Source organism: Notolepis coatsorum (assembly GCF_963971535.1).
Source record: "Notolepis coatsorum genome assembly, chromosome: 2".
NCBI classification, from domain to species: domain Eukaryota; kingdom Metazoa; phylum Chordata; class Actinopteri; order Aulopiformes; family Paralepididae; genus Notolepis; species Notolepis coatsorum.
In genome coordinates this window covers 174,475,350-174,502,104 of record NC_140166.1, presented here as the reverse complement: position 1 = coordinate 174,502,104, position 26,755 = coordinate 174,475,350, and the positions used below count along the sequence as shown (strand labels likewise).

At 42.7% G+C, this 26,755-nt stretch overlaps 1 protein-coding gene across 1 annotated transcript in view; it reads left to right on the top strand.

Moving 5' to 3' along the window:
- Positions 1–496: 496 nt before the first annotated feature.
- gabrb3 (gamma-aminobutyric acid type A receptor subunit beta3) overlaps positions 497–26,755 on the top strand; it is a gene marked incomplete at both ends in the record, with an annotated part of 240,291 nt that continues 214,032 nt past the window's right edge. The window contains one exon of the mRNA XM_084337931.1: positions 497–591. Coding sequence (XP_084194057.1) covers positions 497–591 — 95 coding nt within the window. The remainder of the gene's footprint in view (positions 592–26,755) is intronic.

Below are 26,755 nucleotides of genomic sequence, written 5' to 3'. Positions count from 1 at the left end.
TGGCAAAATCAGATTTTTGTGTCTCACTAATCCCTTGACACAATCTGCATCCTGCAGCTCTCTCTCTCTCTCTCTCTCTCTCTCTCTCTCTCTCTCTCTCTCTCTCTCTCTCTCTCTCTCTCTCTCTCTCTCTCTCTCTCTCTCTCTCTCTCAGCAACGCACAGCCGGTCCATCCCATTCTATCAGGCCAGGCCGCAGAGTCGATTGGAAAACGGGCCACCATTCCTCAGCTGTAAACTCCATATCATCCAAGTCAGTACAGATGCCCGAGGCGGAGCGGGGCCCGGAGTGACCCAAAGGGTGAAATACTTTGGACGGTCTGTGCGCGATCCAGGGGTGACGATGACCTTAATGAGACGCCGGGCGCTTGTCCAACCCATGCTCCAATGACTAGTGCCCAGCAGCCCTGCTCGGTGGAGGGACGTCTGGGGGAACCCCACTTAGAATTGACTGCATCCTATGCTTGGACGTGGATGGGAATCTGAGAGGCATGAAAATGCGGTTCTGGTGGATCTTACTGCTGGGTTTTTGGAGTGTCTATGGGGAACTGCCATTCATAGCGGAGAACAACGCAGCTATGTTGGTCAACTGGTGAGTTCTTAGTTCCTTGTGCTCTCTACGCTGGTTTTTAATGTCGAATTGATCGGTGGGAGAAAGCTACATGAGAGTCAGTGCTGTGAGTGGAAGTACAACTGTAGTGTTTAACCGTCTTTACTTGTTGTGATATGGCTTATGAAAGGTGGTGTGCTATTTTCACGTGGGAGTACACATGAGTGAGTGTTTTGAAATGTCCTCCGGGTTACTGTTACAGTTAGTTCTCTCTCCATTTTATCCAGACTGTGTAAAAAAAACGGTGTGTACTTCCCTTTCTGCTTCAGCTTAACCCGTCAGGCTGTCTTCTCCCTCTGTGAACTCTTGGCTGAGCTATTCTTGACTCGGTAAAGAGGGTTTCACCTTAGATTAGCTATGCTAATTGAGACCCAGCAGCTCTCGCTCTCTTCCCCTTCATAAGTCAAGCTGAGTGACGTGGAGGAGGGGTGAGGGGGGTGTGGGGGGGGGGGGGGGGGTGCGTGGGGGGAGGGCGTTAAGAGTTAAGAGGGTGGGTAGAGAGAGAGCCATGGCAACCACCTGTGTCTCAATCTGAACTCGATAACGCCTCCGACCGGGAAGGAAACCGTGCCTTGCAGAAAAAATGTCTTGCTCCAGCAGGCTCCATCAGCCTTGGGGGTTTGACTCTGGATGATTGCGATTAAAAAGGCATCACGGCAGACTTAACTGTAAACGTTCAGGCCTAAATACGTGATCCGATGTAAACGCCATCTTTCCTCGGCAGATATGGGTTAAAGTAACGTTCTGTACATTACGAGTGCAGGGGGGGGGGGGGGGGGGGGAATAATAACCTCCCGACCAACAGGCAGCAAAAGTGTATTATCATACCTCTTTACATAACAGAATTAAGCAGATGCTGCTCGGCCCCCACGTGTGCCCCGCCCTCCCCCCCCCCCTCCCGGCAGCCAATCCCCGGGCAGTGACGTCACTCTGTAAAAGCACAACTGATGGGCCTGCACACGGATTAACCCTACAGACCCAATGGCTCAGACCAGGGATAAGTGATTTCCCCCCTCCTCTCTCTCTCTTCCCTCTGCAGCCCCAGAGACAGCTGGCTATGTGTGGGAGGTGCTCTCAAATCCTTGCGATTCATTTATTGTCTCTATCCAGCTTGATTTGAAAACATTTTCTTCTCACACCAGCTTTGGGTGACACACAGACAGTGTAATAAAAACAGAGTTGAACTGCAGGGGTTGGAGCAGGACGCAGAACGTACAGAATATCCGTATCTGTTGCTGCATCACTGGAGATATTGAATAGTTGGTTTGTTGTGAAAGGAAATAGAGAGGAAATAATTGAATGTTATAAGAAAATGTAGGCTGAGTATGTTGTAGCCATTATGGCTTTTTTCCATTGCTGGAATGTACTGTGCCACAGCGCCACGCCGCCCCGGCAAGCTGAGCTCACTGGTTCCACAAGTGTTTCCCACGACCAACAGAAAGGTTCCACATACGGTTCTCAGAACCAACCTTTAGTGCAGCTCAGGACATGCTACAAAAACCTTGAGTTCCAGGAACTCTGAGGGCGGAGCTACAGAACAGCAGCACTGCTCTCGATCGTGATTGGTCAAAAAAATAAAACGTGTTGTCACTAGGGATGTCCGATATTGCCGATATTGGCATTAAAATGTAATATCGGAAATGATCAGTATCGGTTTAAACGGTTTAAAAAAAAAGAAATAAAAAAAACGTATTTTATTTATTGTGAAAAGTATGCATAATGTTGTGTTAATTCCACGACAAGAGATATCTAATGTTAATTATCTGAAATTATTCCGTATTCCGCATATATCGGTATCGGTTGATATCGGTATTGGAAATTAAGAGTTGGACAATATCGGTATATCGGATATTGGTAAAAAAGCCAATATCGAACATCCCTAGTTGTCACACATTTCATGAGATGTAGCTACTGTAACAGCTTTTGGAGGCACCTATAGCTGGAGACGGTTGTGATCTTTCCGACGTTTCTGTTGTAATCACATTGATACAGTCTGATACAGTACATCGCAACTTGGTTGGCTAGCATTCCAGCGTTTGCTTCACAGAGCAAAGCATTGAAATGGTCCAACGTTGTTATTGCTTGGATACAATGTGACATTACAGCTCCCTCACGTGGACTGGTGTTTTCTTTGCAAACTCCACTCTGGTGTTGTCACACAGGCACGTACGTTTGCCCTGAAATATGATTAATAAGCATAGATTGACATTTAGCAGTCTGACACTTACCATTTACAGAGATTCTGAAAGGTTAATTTATGGAAAGTTCCTTTAGAAGGCCTGGTCCTCTCAGGTCAGATGGGCTTCAGGCCTGGTCCTCTCAGGTCAGATGGGCTTCAGGCCTGGTCCGCTCAGGTCAGATGGGCTTCAGGCCTGGTCCTCTCAGGTCAGAGGGGCTTCAGGCCTGGTCCTCTCAGGTCAGAGGGGCTTCAGGCCTGGCTCTCAGGTCAGAGGGGCTTCAGGCCTGGTCCTCTCAGGTCAGAGGGGCTTCAGGCCTGGTCCTCTCAGGTCAGATGGGCTTCAGGCCTGGTCCTCTCAGGTCAGAGGGGCTTCAGGCCTGGTCCTCTCAGGTCAGAGGGGCTTCAGGCCTGGTCCTCTCAGGTCAGAGGGGCTTCAGGCCTGGTCCTCTCAGGTCAGAGGGGCTTCAGGCCTGGTCCTCTCAGGTCAGATGGGCTTCAGGCCTGGTCCTCTCAGGTCAGACAGGCTTCAGGCCTGGTCCTCTCAGGTCAGATGGGCTTCAGGCCTGGTCCTCTCAGGTCAGATGGGCAATTCAGCCTCAGAGCACTTTTACTCCTGCATCGTTCGGTGCTGTAGGATCGAACCCCAGAGCGCTACGTATGCCCCCTTCATTCGGTTTGTTTGATTGTTCAGGTGAGATCACGGATCACTCCGATTTAATTTGGGTGAGCACACTGAGCAGCGAAACAACTGCTTTCTGGTTCCGCCTGAGAGAAGCAGTCTTGAAGGGGCTACTTCCGAGTGAACCCTGGAGCAGTTTGTTTGAGGCGAGAACGCGGTTGGAGCAGTTTAGGAATATTGTCAGGGAATTGTGCATTTAATGGGGCAGAACATCTTCAAAACCATCACTTTTTGCTTTAATTTAGTTGGAAATAGCAGTCAGTGATTGAGAGAATTGGACCTGAACACCATTTCTGCCTTTATAGCCAAAGTGAAAAATTACATGATTCTATTTATTTTACACATTAGTTGTGTATAGGTTTTTAGATTTCCAAATGTTGTCCAATAAACAGCTGACCTGCATGTATGGAACACAATTGGTGATTGGAGAACATAATGGAAGTAGTGGAAACAAAAACAAGTGAGAATTTCACTTGTGATTATGAAGCCAATTCAAATGTACTACTACAGGTATAAAAAAAACAACCTCAGTACCTCGGCTGGTGTAGATGTTCTCCGTCCCGGCAGTCTGGCCAATCAGATGATACTGATTGAGCCGTGATCCCTCCTCTGCCACCACCACAGACTTGCCCGCTTCCTTCGTCCAGGTATAAACCACCTCTGAGATCGGATAGGCATCTGAGAAGACACAAACAAACAAAGATATACATTTGAGCCTCGACCCAACTTGATCAACGGGAAATACACACGCTCTGTATTCTGTTAAAAATGCTTAACCCTAGGCGGTTAGGTGGCCGAGCGGAGATTGCGTTCGTCACCAACCCCGGAGCTGTGAGCTGGATTCGCCTGTTCGAATCCAGCTCACAGCTCCGGGGTTGTCACCAGCTTGGCTGGCCGTCTGCACTAATACAATTGGCTGTATTAGAGGGTGGGAGAAGCTGGCGGGGTGGGTCCGGGTCGTTGTAAACAGCGACTCCTACAGTTCGGTCGGGGCGCCTGCTAAGCGCGGATAGGACTTGAGGGGGATAGTGTGGTCCTCCCACACGCTACGCCCTCTCGATGAGAATCCGCGCTGCCAGGTGAAAAGAAGCGGTGATTGGCTGGACGTGTGTCGGAGGAAGCACGTGGTAGCCTCCACTCTCCCAGATGATCTGACTGTGGGGGGTAAGTGCGCAGCGACCAGGAAGGGACTGGGAATTGGCATACGACTAACATTGGGATGGGAGAAAATCGGAGGAAAATGGAGGGGGAAAAAAGATCAAAAAAAAAAAAAAAAAAAAAAAAATGCTTAACCCTTTCACTACCACACTACAAAGAGTTAACGCTTTCACTACAACACTACAAAGGGTTAACCCCCCTTGCACTACCACACTACAGAAGGTTAACCTTTCACTACCACACTACAGACAGACCCAATTTGAGTCTAATGAAAATGTTAACTACTGGGCCACTGGTCACTGAAACTGTTATGGAGCTCCACGGTAGAATTCAGAGAAAACATACATGTGCACCTGAAGGGGTTTTAAAGCTCACATTTTGCATCATGTGGCAGGAAGCCTACCACAGGCCTGTCAGCATAATCAAAAGCCATGAGCATTGGAGAGTACAGCATGTGAAGTAGATGAAAGGTGGACAATAGCTATACTCATCATGCAGAGCCTAGGACATGTATGATCAATTGTTAGGCTTGTTCTTCGTGCAAATGAAGAGCATGAATGTACTGTAACTCACTCCATAACTCAGCTATGTCTCCCTGTCATATGCCTACAACATACTACCGGGAATCTCCAGATTACCAGACGACTGCTCTACCTCCCGAGCCACTGTCGCAGTAGCAGTGATACCTTGGGTGTGTACTTTCTAGAACTATCAATCAATGAATTATCACACTCAAACACGCAACCATGCTTGACTATGTTTTGTGTCCACAACAACAACAACAACAACAACAACCTACTACAAACGCAAACATTTGCAAAAGCAGTCAGACACAGTGAGACCCAAATATGCTCAATTGACAACCTGCTTGAAGCATGCAACACAATTAGGCAGACAGCATAATAACATGCAGCACCTGCCTCCAGGGCACAGATCTCCTCCACACTGTTCTGCTGCCAATGACATGCAGAGGCTGAACAATACCCTGAACAATGCCCTGCTAACGGCTTGGCCTGTTCACCTAGTGAGACCAGATATTGAACAATACCCTGCTAACGGCTTGGCCCGTTCTCCGACCTAGAGAGACCAGCAATCTGAAAGCCTCTCACAGCCTAACAAAACACATGCACATGCACTCCCACATGCGCACACACACACGCATACGTTTGATTGTATAATCGTCAGTGTACAGTGAATCAGGAAAGTAGCTTGAATCATCCCCATTGCCTCAAAACTCTAAATGGCCCGACCTACTCTAGACATGTGTTTGTGATATAGTCCTACAAGCCTTCTCACCAGCCTGCCACCACCCGCTTTGGCATAACTGGTTTAATTATATCATAGAAGTTATTATTATCCTATGGATAATAATAAAACACACACACACACACACACACACACACACACACTAACTCTTGTATATAATGTCTTCCAAAGTTCCAGAATATAGAATCAATTATGCATCTATAATAATGATGTGTCCATTTTATGTCTGTCTATTCTAACGTTTGTCAACTGTACTGTTTGACCGATGAGAGCTCTATCTATCTATCTATCTATCTATCTATCTATCTATCTATCTATCTATCTATCTATCTATCTATCTATCTATCTATCTATCTATCTATCTATGCATATTATTACTATTGACGGTATTCATATACCGCCATTTTGCTTTTATGTCATGCTCAGGTTGGGTTCCTTTCCACCCTGTTTCCACCCCCTGAGCATGTGTGAATATAGAGAGCCATCTTTCTAATCAGCTGGCACAGAGAGTTCTGCCTGAAATAAACTAACCAGCACTACCTACACCTTGTATTACTATTATTTTCCCTTAACATATTGAATAAATAATATTATAATATTGTTCCCCCCATATTTTTTTGTCTCTTTTATAAATAAGAACCAGAAATTAGTTGAAAAAAGTGTAATGGTTTTTATTTCACGGTGTCTGTGCAGCCTTGTCTATTAACTGTGTCCACGACGCTGAACGCAGCCATGAAGTTATGGTCTCCTTACACAGAAAAGACATAGCACTATAGTCCATTTACATCCAATTCAAAGTTATTTATTCAAACTAATTTGGTCGCAGATGTCTGGATTTGGCACAGATCTAGTCTCTCTTGGGCAGAGCTGTTCAACGGGCTGTAACGTACAGGTGTAGAGACAGCTCTGCTCAGTGTGCAGCTGGCAATTAGCTAGTTGGTAAGACAGGTGGCTCCCAATGCCAAGTGGGTTAACGATGCATTGTGGTTAACATGGCGTTGGCCACACCTGGGGTGCCCAGATGAGGCGGCAAGGTTCCCCAGGTGTGGCCAACGCCTCGTTAACCCACTTGGCATAGGGAGCAGCTTGTCTCACCAACTGGCAGCCAGCTCTCCAACGCCTCTCCCACAACGACTTTGGGGAGCTGACTGCGTCCTTGTTGCCTAGCAACATAATTAATATGATGACTGGCCTTTCTATGACACCACCTTTTCACTCATGCATTTCTCTCCATTCTCTGTCTGCAGCTTAGTCATTGTTATCACTGACACCACCACATTAGCACCAACGTGGAACCTATGCTGGTGTAAGGTGTAGATTAGGGCAGTGGTTTTCAACTGGTCTAGCCTCGGGACCCAACATTTTCCTTAGTCATTAAGTCGCGACCCAAATTTTTTAACCACTATGATTTATTTCACTTTTCTTTTTTTTTGCAGTAATACACAATCTTTCATGCACTGTTAAAAACATGAAATAAACACAAAAAAGTGCAACAAAAGTGCAACTAGGGCTAAAAACCTAATGAAATTAAATAATAAATGCTTCTTAGCAGATTTCTTAGCTTAACATAACATACCTAAGTTTGGGGGAACTAATGGGATAACTGGGGTTGCAACAAAAGTGCAACTACTGTAGGGCTAAAAACTAGGGATGCTCGATATTGGCTTTTTTACCGAAACCGATATACCGATATTGTCCAACTCTTAATTTCCGATACCGATATCAACCGATACCGATATATGCAGGGTTTCCCCCCCCCAAAAAATTTAATAATTTCAGGTAATTAACATTACATATCTCTTGTTGTGGAATTAACACAACATTATGCATACTTTTGACAATAAATAAAATCAGAATTTGTTCTTACTTGCTTGCCTGGGTAAATAAAAGTTATAGAAATGTAAAAATATATATATATATATATTCTTTTTAAAAACCAATACCGATATTTTCCGATATCACATTTTAATGCCGATATCGGCCGATAATATCGGTAGGCCGATAATATCGGACATCCCTACTAAAAACCCAATGAAATAAAATAACAATAATAATAAATAATTATGCTTCTTAGCAGACTTCTTAGCTTAACATAACAGACCTAAAGTAAGTTTGGGGGAACTAATGTGATAACTGGGGTTGCAACAAAAGTACAACTAGGGGTAAAAACACAATGAAATTAAATAATAATAAATAATATATCCTTCTTAGCAGACTTCTTAGCTTAACATCCCAGGGAACTAATGGGATAACTGGGGATGTTGTTTGCTCCTGAGTCTCAAAGTCTGGGGTGATGGTAGACAAAGCAACTCTGAGGTCATGCTCAATGTCCAATCTGTTCCTCTGCTTTGTCTTCAGCTGGACCAGAGCTGAGAAGCCACTTTCACAAAGATAGGTAGTGAAAAAAAAGGATAAAAAAAAATAAAAAATATAAACTTTTTTCTTTTACACACACATCCGCGACACACTCAAAATGGCCCTGCGACCCACTTTTGGGTCGCGACCCACCAGTTGAGAAACACTGGATTAGGGTAATATACAGATATATTGTTTATTTGATCTCTGTGTTATCGTATTGTGGGTTTTTCTTGATATCATCATGATATCATACACAATTCTGTTAATGTCTAAATGGATAAAGGATAAAAAGTTAATATTGAAGTCAAGTTTTCTCACAATATTCATTGACAATTGATCACACTTCCCATTAAAACCAGTTAACATTAGGGGTGGGAATCACCACTTTCATCATGATACGATACGATATCGATTCTTTGGACAACGATACGATATTTGCCGATATCACAAAGTCTCTCACAATACAATACGATTAGATTAGATTCAGGTGCCTGCAATCGATATGAGATGATATCATATGCCCATTTAACACAATCAGTAACATTTAGATCAACTAAAAAAAGGTAACGAAAATATCATTTGACATTTGTATTTTTTAGCTCTTCCAGACATTTAAAGGAAAATCAATCTATTGTTTTTAATACAAATAGACCTCCTGTTCACTGTAAAGTGCCACGTTTTGATATATTGAGCTTTAAACTTTAAGCTCCATTTTTTGGAACTCAAAACTCACAACCTAAAACCCCTCCCTACCTCCCTCTCCCAAACCGTTGCTACAACAATTTGTTGATGTTGCATGATCATGTATAGGCCTACATTTATGTAAGGGATAATGTATGGCTACGAGGTCATTGTCGCAAAATAATTGACCGACACGGAGTTTAAAATACCGAGGCGCCGCGCCGAGGTGTTTTAAACGTAGTGAAGGTCAATTATTTTGCGACAATGACCGAGTAGGCTATACATTATCCCGCTTATTACATGGCTAACTTACTAACAATATACCTAATTCATTTGACAAATCGCAGTTGTTCTGTGGCTCTGTCAGCCCAAATAAAGTGATTATTATTATCGCGGGCAGCCTCTGTTCTGGCTCCGCTGACACTCCGCTGTCAGTGCAGCGCTATACATTATCCCGCTTATTACATGGCTAACTTACTAACAATATACCTAATTCATTTGACAAATCGCAGTTGTTCTGTGGCTCTGTCAGCCCAAAAAAAGTGATTATTATTATCGCGGGCAGCCTCTGTTCTGGCTCCGCTGACACTCCGCTGTCAGTGCAGCGCGGCAGGTGTGTCTGATTTGCTGCACTGATGTGGGCTTGATTGCCAACAGCTGCGCACTGCGGTCATTATTGAAAAAACAGCGGTCATTATTGAAAAATAATGACCGCTGTCGGGGGGCTGTTGACCAATCACAAGCAAGCATTTCGGCGAATGTGAAAACGCCATGTAATAATATGTATTATATTGTTTATGTTTAAATAACATTTAAACATCAAACTCCTCTGACCTCATCTGGTCTTTCCAAAGACGCGCGCACACACACAGAAAGGGAGAATGCTATGCTGTAACGTCTACACACACGGAGCTACTGCTGTTGTTCTTGGGCGGATATGAGACTCGCCACAGGATTTTCAAAATAAGAGTATCGATATGAATCGATCTTATTACATTGCATCGATCCGATTCGATCGTTGATAATTACATCGATGTATCGATCTGGATCGATGTATCGTCCCACCCCTAGTTAACATGCAACGGCCCGTATCGGGGCCCTCTTTAGGACGATGTGCCCACTGGCGCGACACAGCATTTTGCAAGCGTCTAGCAGCTCGGTTCTGCATTTTATATAAAACATATAATATATAGAATTAAAGCCCTATTTGTTGCCGTTCTAATGCCACCTCACCCGACCTCACCTGAACCATCCGTTTAGCGGTTCTCGAGTTACATGCCGATATGTCAGATGTGCGACTTTGTATATGCGTGTGTCAGATTACCACCCCGGACCCCTGAGGCTCTAGAACTGTCAATCATTCGCAGATTGCGAAAAATATTAGACAGGGTTGTAGCCAATGAGTGTAGCTTTCCAATGATACCCCACGTGGGGTTGTGCGAACAGGGATCTAGGTGAACATTTACAAGTGAAAACAGGAAGTGAAAAACACAGAATGCATTGCCATCAATGAGGAAATGGAATACTGGAGACAATTTTTTTTGTACACAGTTTACCAAAATCGCTCTTAACTCATTGACTGCCACGCTCTTTTCCCATCTTTACTCAATGGCGCCAGCGTTATTGACCATTTTGGCGATGTTTGCAGACCCATCGTGTGTTCTGTATTATAGCTATGGAGATAATAGTATGGCTCATTTGACAGGCATGTTCATAGTCCATCACTGACTAGCCAGTTAATTTCTACATACTGTAGTTTGTGCACTATTACACGCTAAACATCGCCCCTTTCCAAAATAATCCAGTCTTTTTTCATAGATCACGAGATATGATGCGTTATGAAATATGCCCAAATCGTTCGGGTTGCTCGCCCGAAACCCCAAATACTTCAAAATCAAAGGTATATACCATGTACATATGTGTCTTCACAAAATGATCGTTTTAACTCAAAACTGCGATCGTTACCAAAAGCATGTTTTATGTCCGGTAAAATACGAACATGTTTCAGGTTCGGTAAAATAGACATAGAATAGACCTTACCTTAGCCAGAAAATACTCCAAAAAGAATAATCCCAGTGATCCCATCGCCATCGCGATTACTCGTGTATATTTGTATACTTGTGTATACGGGAAATAGGTTTGAGGCGATAAAATATCAGATCGATCGCTCTGTCCTCTGAGGGGGAGGAGTTCTTGCAAAAAAATAAAAAGTAAACTATCCCAGTTCAAAAGGTAGACGATACTGCCACCTGGCAGGATTAGATCGGCATTGCAATTTTAAGAATAGAATGGGGATCAAAGGAAAAATATCAGAGGATCAAAACCCAAGAAATCTCGGGTATGGCGCTCAACCGCTGGCGGCAAAACTCGACTTATCTCGGGTTTGGCGCAGAAAGTGTTAATCATCCATTTCTGGATTTTTATGAAATCTTGACCTGTGATACATAAGACTTCAGGCTATTGACCCGCAGTGTTTTCCAGATTATACAAATTATTTTGGATATAATTTTTTTGGATATTGCAACTACTACAAAAGTACAAGTACAACTCAAGTTCAGCCCTATGTTACTCTATTTTATTAGCACTAAAAGTGATTTTTCTTTATTGTGTAAGAAACTTCAGAATGTTATCTTTATGCATGTGCTACTATAAGTATAAAGTATAAAGATAAGCTTTGCAAAAAAAGTATGCAGTTCTCAAGTTCAAGTAAAGAAATGGCCGCTTTTCTGGGTGCATGTTATGTGGTTCATGCAGTCCATTAGGATGAATATCAACTGGATTATTGAACATGATTATTCATACCTTCTGTGAGGATTGGTTCATTCCCCGCCACACGCTCCGCTCCTTTAAGGTACTGTGTTGATTGGTGCATTCCCCGCCACACGCTCCGCTCCGTTAAGGTACTGTGTTGATTGGTGCATTCCCCGCCACACGCTTTTGGAGCAAGTATCAATTCCAGCACGCACCTGTCATAGTTTTTGATTAGCGCCCCAGAGGCTTTTTATACTGGGACTTCCCTTCAATCGAGGTCGGGTCGTTTTGAATACTTCTGTTTCTGCCTGTTGTTCCCCGTTGCTGTGCCTCGTCTACTCTCCCTCCAGGACATATGTGGATTGCCGCTGGTGAAGACCTTGTCCCCCCGTTTTGAGCTGCGCCTCGTTTACCCGCTTTACTCTTTTTTTGAACCAAACCCCTTTTTGGACTATTCTGTTTTGTGTGTTTTGAAGAACACTGAAGAGTTCTATTTTTGCTTACACTTGACTCAGCTAAGTTGTGTGTTAAAGGAGACACTGAAGATTATCATTTTGCTTGCACTGGACTCAGCTGGGGTGTGTGTTTAGAAGAGACACTGAAGATTATCGTTTTTGTTTTGCACTGACCCTCAGCTAAATTGTGTGTTGTGGTGAACACTGAAGATATCGTTTAGTTTGTTCTGGACTTAGCTAAGGGAGGAGGAGACCGCACTGCCTCTGTGTGATGTGGACTGTTATTGATCTCTCTCTCTCTCTCTCTTTTCCACCTCGAGTTGAAGCTGGGAGTATCTGCAGAGCCGCTTCGGCGTCAACACCGTTTCCCCACCTCGAACACCAAGAGGATCTGCAGAGCCGCAGATAACTCTGCTGAAGGCAGTCTCCCTTTGTTTCAAGATTGTTACTTGCTCCTTTTTGACTCTGAAAATAAATACGCCCTAGTATTTGGCTAACTCTGAACTACCTGTCTGTGCCGTGCGTTTGAGGTCGGTTTCAAACCCTAACACCTTCGCAGATATTGTGATCTATATCTATGAAGTCCTTCTGAATATCGTGATAATTGTTAGTTTCTTCCAATAACGCCTCTAGCCCAAGAACATACTCTGTTCTAGGGCTGGGCGATATGGCCAAATATGATATCACGATAACGATATCGATATCATATCACTCGATATCGCTAATTATCTATATTGTTCTAAGTATAAAAATATATATATATATATATATTTTTTTACAACTGATGTATGTTTATTTTGCAGCAATTCTTTGTCGTTGCCGCCATCGTTAGTGTTACATCCCCTCACACTCCAGTTCTCAGGCTGCAGCTGGTTTGAAAGCAAAAGTAATAATTATCGTTATCGTTTTATCGCCCAGCCCTACTCTGTTCAGTTAATCAGTGGGTTACAATAGGGGGATATAAGGCTAACACACCAGGCAGCTCCTTGTAGTTTAAACATTCATTTTTAAAGATTGCCTTGATAGATAGGGGTGGAGGGAAAAAAACAATACAGTATTACATTAGTATTGCAATATTTTGCCTGCCGATATTAAGTACATATATATTATATAATATACATGTATATTATTATTATTAAATAACTATTTAAAAAAACAACTAAAAACACATTTGTTCAGACAGGCCTTTGGTCATACTAGGCACCTTTTCTTGTCCTCACTGTTCCTATACTTTTGTTTTTTAATTAGTGACTCATGATTTTATCCAAATTCTTTTATTCTACTTTTTTATCTGGTTTCACTGTTTTTTAACTGCTGTCTGTTGTTGTCATTTATTTCTGATTTTGTTTTGTTGTGTTTTTTTATATAAGCTGTAGTGTAAAGCACCCTGTGCATTCGTGCTGTGAAGGGTGCTATATAAATAAAAGTAATTCATTCATTCATATATATATACAAATATATATATTTGCTTGACAATCCCATTTTGATGCAATAAAAATTATTGGAGTGAGGTGAACAGACTGAAAAGATAAAACAGATGTTGTATACTGTATATATTTTTTATGCAGATGTTGACCATGTTTTCCATTGGGGACATGCAGTAATTTGCAGTTGAGAGAAGGTAATGAACCGAAACATATCACAATATCATTGTATCGTGACTCAAATATTGTGATAATGTCGTATTCGCCTCTGGTGATTCCCAGCCCTATTGATAGATCATACTGCAGCTTACAGGGTGTTTAAGGAGAAAGCTCAGTGGAGTGGTTCACTCTGAGAGATGTGTGTTGGGCCTCGCTGTGGTGAAAACATCATTGATAATCAACGCTTAGTGATGAGGATGTTATCTCAGGGACAACACAGATGCCTATTCACTCTGTTTGTTTGTCATTCCCTTTCATGTGTTGATCCCTCACACACACAAACACTGTTCGTGCACGAACGCATGCACGCACACACACAGACAGACACACACACACAGTCTCTGATGCACAAGCCCATTTTCAAAACAAACAACCCCTGAAAAAATGTAGTCTGCTTTGCTCAAAGTCCCTGCCCCCACACACAGTTACACACACAGTTACACACAGTTACACACACACACACACACACACACACACACACACACACACACACACACACACACACACACACACACACACACACACACACACACACACACACACACACACACACACACACACACACACACACACACACACACACACACACACATTCAATCTGTGTCTCTCTCTCCTTCTCCCCCCTCTCTGTTGCTACAGCACTGTATCCAATCTAACAGCATTTTATTAATCCTACTACCGCAGTGTTAGTTGACTCCACAGCAATTTAGATTGACCCCAGCCACCCAGTCTGAGGGATTATCAGCACAAAGACACTCAGCATTGTCTCGGATCTGCCCTCGTAGAACTACAAGGCTCTAAAGCTGACCTCTGGTGCGGTGTTCTCCCCGGGGTGGCCCTTGTGATACTCTCTCTTATTTGAAACACGGCACGGCCTGAAATTCTCCCCACTTACAAAGCAGTGACAAAATGTGACACGCCATGCTGTCTGATGATGGCTGGTTTATCAGTCTCTCCAGGCATTGGTCATTCTCCCCTCAATTATCTCGCTGGACCAAACAGGCTTCATCAAGAATCGGTACTCTTTCTTTAATATCAGACGCCTCCTAAATATCCTGTATAGCCCCTCTCCACCCGGAACACCTGAGGTGGTCCTCTCCCTTGATGCGGAAAAAGCGTTTGATCGGGTGGAGTGGAACTATCTTTTTCACGCTCTGTAGAGGTTTGGGTTTGGCCCTAAACTCATTGTCGAACTCTTTAGGAGAAAAGAGAGCCAAATGTATTTTATTGACTCAAAATTACATATATTATTTATCCAAAACAAATGGTACAATTTAAATGTCCCCTAAATGATCAAATGTACTCCTTGCAACTATTTTCAAAGTAAATTGAAATTAAATGAACTTTAGGGGTAAAAAGAGAATAATTTACATCAGGCATCTATGCGGGCAGCATGGGAGGGCTTGACTGGTTTACCATCTGGCATCTATGGGGGCAGCCCAGAGGACTTGCATTAAAACCCCAGCTCATTCAGTCAGTCATTGAGTGAGCTCATTGTGCTCAGTGAGTTAGCTGCAATCAGACCAGGAACGTGATGACCCAATGGTATGTTTACATTTACCTTCCCTGCTTGCTTAACACTTTGGCTGCCATGGGTTAAATTCATTATCAACCGTAGGTTGCCGGCTCTATTTGTCTATAGAGAAAGTCCCCTTCTTTGCAGGGCTATAACTTTTTAAATTCTATTGCTACATTGCCATTATTAGGGCCCATTCAAAGTCCTATATGTATTGTTCATTGTGTAGCAACGTTAAACTTTTTCATTCACATATTCATAGTAAAGTATGGTCTAATGTATAAGTATGTTTTCATCTCTTTCTGCAGCTTTCTCCAGAACGTGATCTATAGCCCCAAATACATTATATTGATGATGCAATACAGTTTTATGGCAATCAGCGCGATATAAAATGTATTGTGACGAGCTAGATTGCCGGGACCTATAGCGAGTGCCCGGAAGTAATACGGCCGTCCAGCACAACCTCTATGGCACTTCCTGTTAAGCGATTGCACCGATCGGCCACCAGATGGCGCTCCTGAACCGCCAGAGAGCTCAGTGGGTCCTCCTGGTGGATCTCAGGCCAGCGGAGGGGACATATGAATCCGATCCCAGATTTTTGAAATATTGATATCAAAGACGCTGATTATGTGCTCTGCTTGCTCTTTTCATGTGCTTTGCTTGTGTTAGCTGTTAGCTCCCTAGCATATTAACTAGCATGTTAGCTTTGCTCATCATGAAATGTTTGTAGCATGTTAGCTTTGCTCAACATGCTATGTTTGACATGCGGCCCCAGTGCACCCTGGGAAATGGTGTTTCTGTAGGCCTGTAATGTCTGGCATTACAACAGTTTGAATATATTGTTTGAACATTTTGATGCATGACATTCATGACATGGTTAAGTTTAAAGAACAATGTTGATTGGTGTAATAAATAAATAAGTAAATACTATATATATAATATAGGTTATATGGTATGTTGTAAATATATATATAAATAATAAATAGATACATATATATAATATAGGTTATATGTGGTATATATATATATATATAAAAATAGATAAATATATATAAATAATAAATAAATAGATAAATATATATATATATAATATAGGTTATATGGTATATATATATATATATATATATATATATATATATATATATATATATATATATAATAAGAAATAAGAATAATACAAAATGTCAAATGTATTGGTAAATGCTGAATGAATGTTCTTAATGAAAATGCATTTGGTAATTGTTTATTTGAATGAACTGATAATATAGGCTAAATGTATTAATGTTAAACTATAGTTTATGGTATTATTATAGCCTATGTATTTATGTTGATGTTGAAACATTTCCTTTCATACCCTTATAGGTTTATAACCTGCTATTGTGACTGCTATTGTGACAACCATTTGTCAACCAATTAAACGACAAACAAAGGTCAAAGAAGTCACAGAGTTATATCCATCCTTGATCACGTTGCCTGAGCCCTTCAAGTGGGGAAAATAAGAACAAACTTGACACTCATAGCTTGGATTAAAATTCTATATACGTCTCCGATGGCTGCCGTTCGCACCAACAACAACCTATCCACCTACTTTGAGCTCCATAGGGGTACGAGACAGGGATGTCCTTTATCTCCACTCCTTTTCGCGATCGCAATGGAGCCCCTTGCGCTGGCTCTGAGGCAGAACACCGATATCAAGGGGATCATGCGCACAGGCTCGGAGCATAAAGTCTCACTCTACGCCAGGGGTCGGCAACCCTAGGCACGCGTGCCTGCATAGGCACGCGGGGGCATTTGCATAGGCACAGGGGGCAGCAGTAATAAAAAAAAAACAAAAAAAACAAAAAAAAAGTATATATATATATATTTTTTTTGCTCTGAAATATTATAGTGAAATATTTTGCACTGTTGTCGCATTTATCTTGTTGAAATCCTCCCACAGGTTCTTTTTACTACCACATATTTAATTGAGACCCTTTATTTGTTTATTATTTCAATTTAGCTGGAAATACATTGCTACATCATTCAGTAACATTTGCAGAGCCTTATAAGAAAAACATTATTACGGTCACCATTGTGACCAGTGGGATTAATCAACAATTTTTATTATTTATTTTTCTATTTCATTGAACATTGCACATGTTAAAAGCCATTTTTTTTACTCAAAATGTGAGTATTACCAAGTCAACTTGTGTTCTTAAAACAATGACAATAAACATAGTTTTATTAGGTTGAAATAATGTGGTTGTGTACTTATTTTTCTGTTAACTTATTATGGATTGAAAACTGAAAACCTTAATGCACAGTAACTGAACTCAATATTTTTAAGTTCTGGTAACTTATTATTATTATTTTTTTTACAGTGTAGTCTTGCGATCAATCAAAACTTATTTACACGATATACCTCACATTCACCCTCCATTCACATCCTGGTGTTCTCCTGGTGTTCTCCATTAGGCCTGTAGGTGGAGCTATGACAGCACACGTACAGTACACACACCGATGGTGTGTGATGTGTCCAAAAATGAATGGGCAAATGTGAGTGAAATGGTCGCACTGTATGCAGCTGTTTGTCTGCATTGCACCCCCCCCCCCAACTCAGATTTAGGGTTGATACAACCATCATAATAATATTGTTAATAATAACAATAACAATAATGATGTAATAATGTAAAAATTATCATTAAAAATACCTGATTATGAGAAAAAAATATTACGATGCATGGAATATTGTTGAGGCACACTAGTTACAACTATATTTCAAACAGGCACTCCATGTCAAAAAGGTTGCTGACCCCTGCTCTACGCGGACGACATGTTGTTGTATATATCACAACCCCAAACGAGTCTTCCTTGGTTGATGACCCTACTTGCGGACTTCGGCAAAATATCCGGATACAAAATCAACATTCAAAAAAGCAAACTGATGCCCGTCGGCACCTCGGCGGATCGGATACCTCTGAGCACATTCCCGTTTAAAATTAGCCCTAAAAAGTTCAAGTACCTCGGGATATGGATCACGCATGAACATAAGGACCTATATATGGCTAACTATCAACCTTTACTGTCTAACCTGGCGAGAGATATTGAACGTTGGGACCCCCTGTCGCTATCCCTGGGTTAGAGAATCAACACAATAAAGATGAATGTATTGCCGAAATTTCTATATGTATTTCAGAGTCTTCCAGTCTTTCTGACCAAAACATTCTTCTCCAAGATAAACAACCAGATATCTTCCTTTATCTGGAACAAAAAACCTCCCCGTAGGGCTGGGCGATATGACCAAAAACGTTATCGCGATAAAATGATAAAATTATTTTCATATAATTCGATATCGATAATTATCGTCGATATAATGTCTGTCAAGTTTAATTAACTTCTTATGCTGCTGCGAATGTCTCGAGTCGAGTTGATGTTGTCATCAGTCCGCGCACGTTAGCAGTTAGCCGACAAGCGGAATATCTCATGACAATGTAATAAATATGACACTAAAATACTCTCTTCCGCCACAATATATTGAAACAACGTCCACTGTATACCCCACACTACTATAAACGTGGCCTCAGAATTCACGCCACACACATACTCGGCACGTAAATATATAAAACATCGCCATGCAAGCTAGTTATCCTAGCCAGCCTGTTGTTTCTAAGCGAATGTCTCGAGTCGAGTTGATGTCGTCATCAGTCCGCGCACGTTAGCAGTTAGCCGACAAGCGGAGTATCTCATGAGACAATGTAATAAATATGACACTAAAATACTCTGTTCCGCCCAATTCATTGCAACAACGTCCACCGTATACCCCACACTACTATAACAGTTACCCTCAGAATTCAAAACACACACCAACTCGGCAGGTAACCTGTGAAATAGCGCTGTGCAAGCTAATTAGCCATAGCCAGCCTCGTTTCCGAGCAGAGTATTTCATGACAATTTACTAAAAAATGACCCTAAAATACTCTGTTCTGCCCAATTCATTGCAACGACGTCCACCGTATACCCCACACTACTATAACAGTTACCCTCAGAATTCAAAACACACACCAACTCTGCAGGTAACCTGTGAAATAGCGCCGTGCAAGCTAATTAGCCATAGCCAGCCTTGAGTCCTAAACCAAAACAGTAGCGCATCTGGAGCTGTGGTGCGTAAGCACGTCATCACGTAACGTTGGTTGTTGTTAGTGAGTGTGTTGAGCCGAGGCTGAGCGGAGCCAAACTTGGAAAATCGATATATCGAAACTTTGCGACCACGTTTCATGTTTATTTCGAGGAAATAATTTATCGCGATATTTATCGTTATCGTTTTATCGCCCAGCCCTACCTCCCCGGATCTATGCTGCAGAGACCCCGCGTAATGGGTGGGATGGCGCTTCCAAACTTTATTTACTACTACTGGGTAGACAAATCTGTCCGTGAAGCTCTGAGAGAGCGCACCAAAGCAACATGAATGACCACAAGGTGGCGCGATACAACGTAAGGAGGACAGCCAAACGGCGCTACAGGGATAAAATTGAACTCCAGTTTGAACAAGCTGACTCTAGAGCTATGTGGCAGGGGCTCAAAACGATGACAGACTACAAAGGCGCCTCCCTCAAACTGAACAGTGACATCTCCTTAGCAAATGACCTCAATACCTTCTATGCGAGGTTTGATGCTGGTAATAACAACACCAGCTCACAAGCCACGGCAATGGGGGGGGGGGGGGTCGGCTGCTGATGGAGGCGCAGTGTTCAGGGTAACAGAGCATGAGGTGAGGCGGACCTTTAAAAAAGTGAATATCAGGAAGGCAGCAGGTCCGGACGGCATCCCCGGCCGCGTCCTAAAAGTCTGTGCCGACCAACTGGCCCCAGTATTCACTGACATCTTCAACCTGTCCTTAGAACAGGCTGTCATCCCCACCTGCCTGAAGAAGTCCACTATTATCCCTGTACCCAAAAAATCCAAGCCTGCTTGCCTCAACGACTACCGCCCTGTAGCTCTCACCTCCATAGCCATGAAGTGCTTTGAGAAGCTAGTAAAGGGCTACATCTGCTCCTCCCTCCCCATCAACATGGACCCCCTGCAATTTGCATACCGCCCCAACAGGTCCACGGAGGACGCCATAGCCCATGTGCTGCACACAGCAGCATCACACCTGGACAAGAGGCAGGGGAACTATGTGAGAATGCTATTCATCGACTACAGCTCGGCATTCAATACCATAGTCCCCTCCATACTCATAGCCAAGCTCAGGGACCTGGGCTTGAACTATGACCTCTGCCAGTGGGTCTTGGACTTCCTGACTGGCAGACCCCAGGTGGTGAGAGCAGGCAACTGCACCTCCTCATCCATCACCCTCAACATAGGGGCCCCCCAGGGCTGTGTTCTGAGTCCCCTCCTCTACTCCCTGTACACACACGACTGTGTGGCTCAGCGGAGTAGCAATACAATCATCAAATTTGCTGACGACACAGTGGTGGTGGGCCTGATCTCTGCCAACGACGAGAGGGCCTACCTGGAAGAGGTCAAGGTCCTGGCGGGATGGTGCCAGGAAAACAGCCTCTCCCTGAACGTCAGCAAAACAAAGGAGATGATTGTGGACTTCAGGAGGTCGGGGGTCAAGGACTACAGCCCCCTCAGCATCGACGGGGCACCGGTTGAGAGAGTCAACAGCTTTAAGTACCTCGGAGCCTACATATCCGAGGACTTGACATGGACCACACACATTGACAGTGTTGTGAAGAAGGCACGACAACGCCTCTACTTCCTCAGGCGCCTAAGGAAGTTCCAAGTCAGTCAGAAGATCCTTAAGAACTTCTACTCATGTACAATAGAGAGCATCTTGACCGGCAACATCACCTCCTGGTTTGGGAATAGCACTGCACAAGACCGAAGCAGACTACAAAGAGTGACACGTTCAGCCGAACGCACAATTGGAGGGGGGCTCCCCACCCTCCAGAACATTTACAACAAGTGTTGCAAGGGCAAGGCTAAGAGAATCATTAAAGACTCCAGTCACCCGAACAACTGCCTCTTTGAACTGCTGCGGTCAGGCAAGCGATACCGGAGTCTCAAGGCGAGCACAGAAAGACTCAGAAGAAGCTTCTATCCCCAGGCCATCAGGCTGCTAAACGAACAATGAATGAACACTACACAACAACAACCACCATAGATCCTCCCCTACACAACAACAACCACCAAACGCACATAGCACACACATCCACACGCACACACTCACTTTAAACAAACACACTGTAGCACCCACTCCACACACTTTATAGCACACACCCACTTTAAACAAACACACTGTAGCACCCACTCCCCACACTTTATATTTATTGATGAAGGATTGCACTACAACTCGTACACCTTACTGTAAATTGTACCTAAATTGTACCTCATCCCATTTCTGCTTTGCACTATATAGTACTGTACACTGCATAGTATTGTATATTATATGGTAACTCAGAACATTGTACATATGTCTATACCGAACACTGTGACCTCATTTTCTTCTTCTAAACTACATGCTATACTATGTTATTTGATACTATCTTGTCTAGCACAGTCTCTGGAGCGTAACAGTAAGAAGCATTTTGTATGAAAGTATTCTGTACTTCTGTATGACAACTATTAAAGAAACTTGAAACTTGGGCAGCAAACATAAGATCGTTATTATACTGGGTAAAGGGGGAGGACACAGCCCTCTGGTGGACAGTACTGGAGAGACCGTCAGTTAAATCCACCTCCCTATCTGCCTTGTTATGTGCTAAGCTCCTGTTCACACAGCCCATATCTAGCTTTACCTCGAACCCAGTTGTCATCCACTCGATAAAAGTGTGGAACCAATTTAGAAGAACCTTCTCCCTCAGGGAACTATCACTGGCTGCTCCGATCACAAGAAATCACATGTTTGTCCCATCAACGATGGATAAGGCCTTTGACAGTTGGGTTGGGAGTGGAGTGATTACGCTGTCTGACCTCTATATAGACGGCAACTTTGCCTCCTTTAAACAGCTAGTACAGAAATACAGGATCCCTAGGTCACACTTCTATAGATACTTGCAACTCCGGAGCTTCGTAACTTCGAACTCGGACTGCTACCCAGTGTGTCCTCCTGCCTCCCTTTTAGACTCAATCTTGAACTGTAAACTGATCCAGAAACAGGCTATAAGCTTATTTTATTTTTATTTTATTTTGGCCCATGTGGGACCGCCTGTTAAAACGAAAATGTCAAATAAAAAAACCTTGTTAAAAAAAAGAAAATGAAAATGTCTAATAATTTTTTTTCTTTTTCACGTGGTAAATACACAGGTTACAACATGTTTACAGCAAAGTTTTGGAGTTGTATTTGGAGTGTATTTTGTGACTGTTGGGAACTAGGCTACACTGGCACACCTACTTCCAGTGAATGACGCTAAGCTAGGCTAACGGTGCGGCTGTTCCCTAAGCCTAATGCAAGCACAGAGAAGAAAAGGGTATGAATCTGCTTGTCTAACTCCAGGGTAGATGGCAAATAAGCAAATTTCCCCAAAAGTTGGCGTGTTCCTTTTAAGGACTGCAAATTCGGCTGAATTCAAGATACAGTAGCAAGGATATTGACAAATGTCATGTAATTACAGTAGTATATTATATATTAGTACTGTAATTACATGACATTTGTCAATATCCTTGCTATCTTGAATATATTATATTATAAGGTGTGAGACAATGGGTTTCCACCTGGTATATTATTTTGAGGCCTATAGACACTGAGTCAATATGGATTCATCCATTTATAGTGACTTACTTGACTTAAGCCTTTGCACTCCCTGCGGAGCATAGGCCACTGACGATTTCTTTCCATGTTGCGCGGTTTTTGGCCTCCCGAATGATGTTGTGCCATCCCAGTCCAGCCTCTTTCATATCCCCTTCCCAAGAACGGCGCCAGGTGTTTCGAGGCCTGCCGCGTTTCCTCTTTCCAGGTGGGTTCCATCGTAGGGCTTTAGGTTAGTTGTAACGTTAGTTTAGGTTCGTGTTAACGTTAGATAATGTACAAAATAAACGTTTTCCGCTGCTATAGATGTTGCTCTTTTATTTTGAAAACCCCCAGAAAGGAAGTCATTATATTTGCTTTAGTGACCGTCCGGTTCTGTGTTAGCTCCGGTTAGCTTCGTGCAGTAGTTAGTATTATATTATCAATACCAGCCATTGGATTACTGTTTTCTAAATTGGGGAGGCTTTTAATCGTCAAGGTAAGAGGATTTTAAGTCATGGTATCCATAAACTTCAATCGGTTCGGATCCTTTGAATGAATGAGAATGTCCACAAACACGGTTTCACGTAGAAATCACTGACTGCGCGCAGAGACGAGTGCTTAGGCAAAAAAAAATTCCGAGTATATCTGCTTAGAAAACGTAATTGTCGAATTCAATTATTTTTTATTTCTCCACGTGGTAAATACACAGGTCACAACATGTTTACAGGAACGTTTTGGAGTTGTATTTGGAGTGTATTTGGTGACTGTAGGACTCTGTAGGGAACGTCAGGCTATTGCACCCCTCCACTTCCAGTCAATCAATCAATCAATCAAATTTATTTATAAAGCACATTTCACATGACGCGTGTCAACCAAAGTGCTGTACAGAGGGTAAATACACAAGATACATATAGACAACAATCACACTCCGTTTTATGGGAGGGCACACAGGCAAACACATAGAAAAACAGGGCATGAGTCAGTGAACGGGAAAGGCTAGTAGGTAGAAGTGGGTTTTGAGCCTCGATTTGAAGGCATCTATCGAGGGGGCGAGCCTAATGGAGGTGGGGATGCTTTTCCACAGTTCAGGGGCTGCGATAGCAAAGGCACGGCCCCCCCTGAGCTTGAGGTTAGACCTCCGGACTGTCAGGAGCCTCTGATCGGCTGACCTGAGGGACCTGGTGTTGGAATAGGGGGATAGGAGGTCTGAGATGTAGGAGGGTGTGTGACCATTAAGGGCTTTAAAAACAAATAGGAGAACCTTAAAATCTATCCTGTAGCGTACTGGGAGCCAATGAAGGGAGGCAAGGACAGGGGTGATGTGGTCTCTCTTGCGGGTTCCGGTCAACAGTCTGGCAGCAGCGTTTTGTACCAGTTGTAAGCGGGACAGGGAAGACTGGTTAATGCCTATATAGAGGGAGTTGCAGTAGTCTAATCTAGATGAAATGAAGGCGTGGATGACTCTCTGAAGGTCTGCAGGGGAGAGAAGGGCTTTGAGTTTGGCAATGGTGCGTAGTTGGAAAAAACATGCCTTTACCACTGAGTTTACTTGTCTGTCAAATTTAAATTGTGGATCAAAAATGACCCCTAGGTTCTTGACATACGGCTTGACCAGGGAGGACAGGTTGCCAAGGCTGTTGGTAAGGGTGGTGACAGCGTCTGGGGGACCGAAGAGGATTATTTCGGATTTGTTTTGATTTAGTTGTAGAGAGTTTTGTGCCATCCAACATTTAACATCATCCAGGCAGGATATGAGACTGTTAAGTAGAGACTGGTTGTTGGGTTTCAGGGAAACATAAAGCTGTGTGTCGTCAGCATAACAGTGAAAAGAGATGTTGTGCTTCTGAATGATTGGACCAAGGGGTAGCATGTAAAGGGAGAACAGGATCGGGCCAAGGATGGACCCTTGTGGGACCCCACAGGAGAGGGAGGTTGAGGGGGAGGAGCAGTTGGCGATGTTGACAGCAAAGCTTCTATTTGTGAGATAGGAGGAAAACCATGCTAATGCAGTGTCACTGACACCAACCCCATGTTGGAGACGATCTAATAAAATGGTGTGATCAACAGTGTCGAAGGCTGCACTGAGGTCAAGCAGCATTAAAATAGAGCAGTCACGGTTGTCAGCGGCGAGGAGTAGGTCATTTGACACTTTAAGGAGGGCTGATTCTGTGCTATGGCCAGTCCTGAACCCTGACTGAAATGTCTCCAGGATGCTGTTCTGGTGCAGGTAGGGAGACAATTGGCACAGAACAACCTTTTCAAGTATTTGATGAAGCTAAGCTACGCTAACGGAGCTACTGTTCCCAAAGCTAAATGCACGCACAGAGACAAAAAAGGTATGTATCTTCTTGTCTAACTCCAGGGAAGATAAGCTAATTTCCCATAATGTTGGAGTTTTCCTTTAACAATTGTGTGTATTTAGCTGTACTGTATTGTACCCATTCTGCAATCTGTTAATAACGTTTTCAATCAATCAATCAATCAAACCCTTTGATTAAAAAACGTCTGTATGTCAATTTTCCTTTTTTTTTTGGCATATTTCAGTTAGTCACAGTAAAAGTCACCTAGTAAAAGTGAGATAATTGACAATATCAAAACATGCTAGGGCTGTACCGAATAGTTTGAAGCTTCGTTCATAATTTTGACATTCGAATTCTAAATCAACATAAAAAAATTTAATTATAAAAAAATATAATTTATTTAATTTTATTTTACCATTTTAATTTGGCAAGGTATGCCATACCAAAACGACGCCCCTGGCTGGAGAGTTGATTTAATAAAAAAGAAAAGACTCATTTAATCAGATTAATTACTTTATTCAAATTGAGGATTTAGTTTGAGGATAAAAAATTAAATAAAAAAAAGATTCTTTATTTTATTTACATTTTTTATTAAAAACGAAGGTTCGAACGTTCGTTCGAAAAACCCTGACAAAGTTCGAATCCCAAAAACAGGCTTCGGGGACAGCCTTAACTCCAGCTGGTCTCTACACAATAACCTGCTCTACTCCAGCTGGTCTCTACACAATAACCTGCTCTACTCCAGCTGGTCTCTACACAATAACCTGCTGTTCTCCAACTGGTCTCTAGGGCTGAGCCCAAACGTTCGAACGTTAGAACCTTCGTTCGTTACGTTGGCATTCGAATTCTAAATCAACATTCGAATTTTATTTTTTTAATAATATTTATTTTTTTATATTTGTTTCTATTAATTCTGTTTAAACCAGGGGTCTCAAACTCGCGGCCCGCGGGCCAATTGCGGCCCGCTGGATGATATTTTGCGGCCCCCAGATGATGTATAAAAATAAAATAAAAATCTTTTTTTTTTTTTCTTTTTTTTTTAGTCATGTCATCACAAACACTGGCATTTAAAGGGTACAAATAAAACAATTCCTGCACCAGAACATAATTCTGAAAAGGTTGTGCTTGTAAGTGGTATTTTGTACTTTTTTGCAGATCTCTTGTGGGAATGTGTTGTCACTTCCTATGTTGTCACTTCCTGTTTGACTTGTATATAGGGTCACTTACCCTTCATGCTTCATGCAAGCCATTCTGAAGAAGGTGTGTTCACACCGAAACGTCATGATTACAGGCTGCCAATAAATTTGGAAAAACCTGGAGTGCGTGCCTGGACATTGTTTCCCTATTTTTATGCACCAGAATGCAGGAAATTAAGTTTTTGTAACACAAAATCTCCTGGTGGGGGACCCCCCGCTTAAAAAGTGGCCTGACTGGGGCTATATTTTG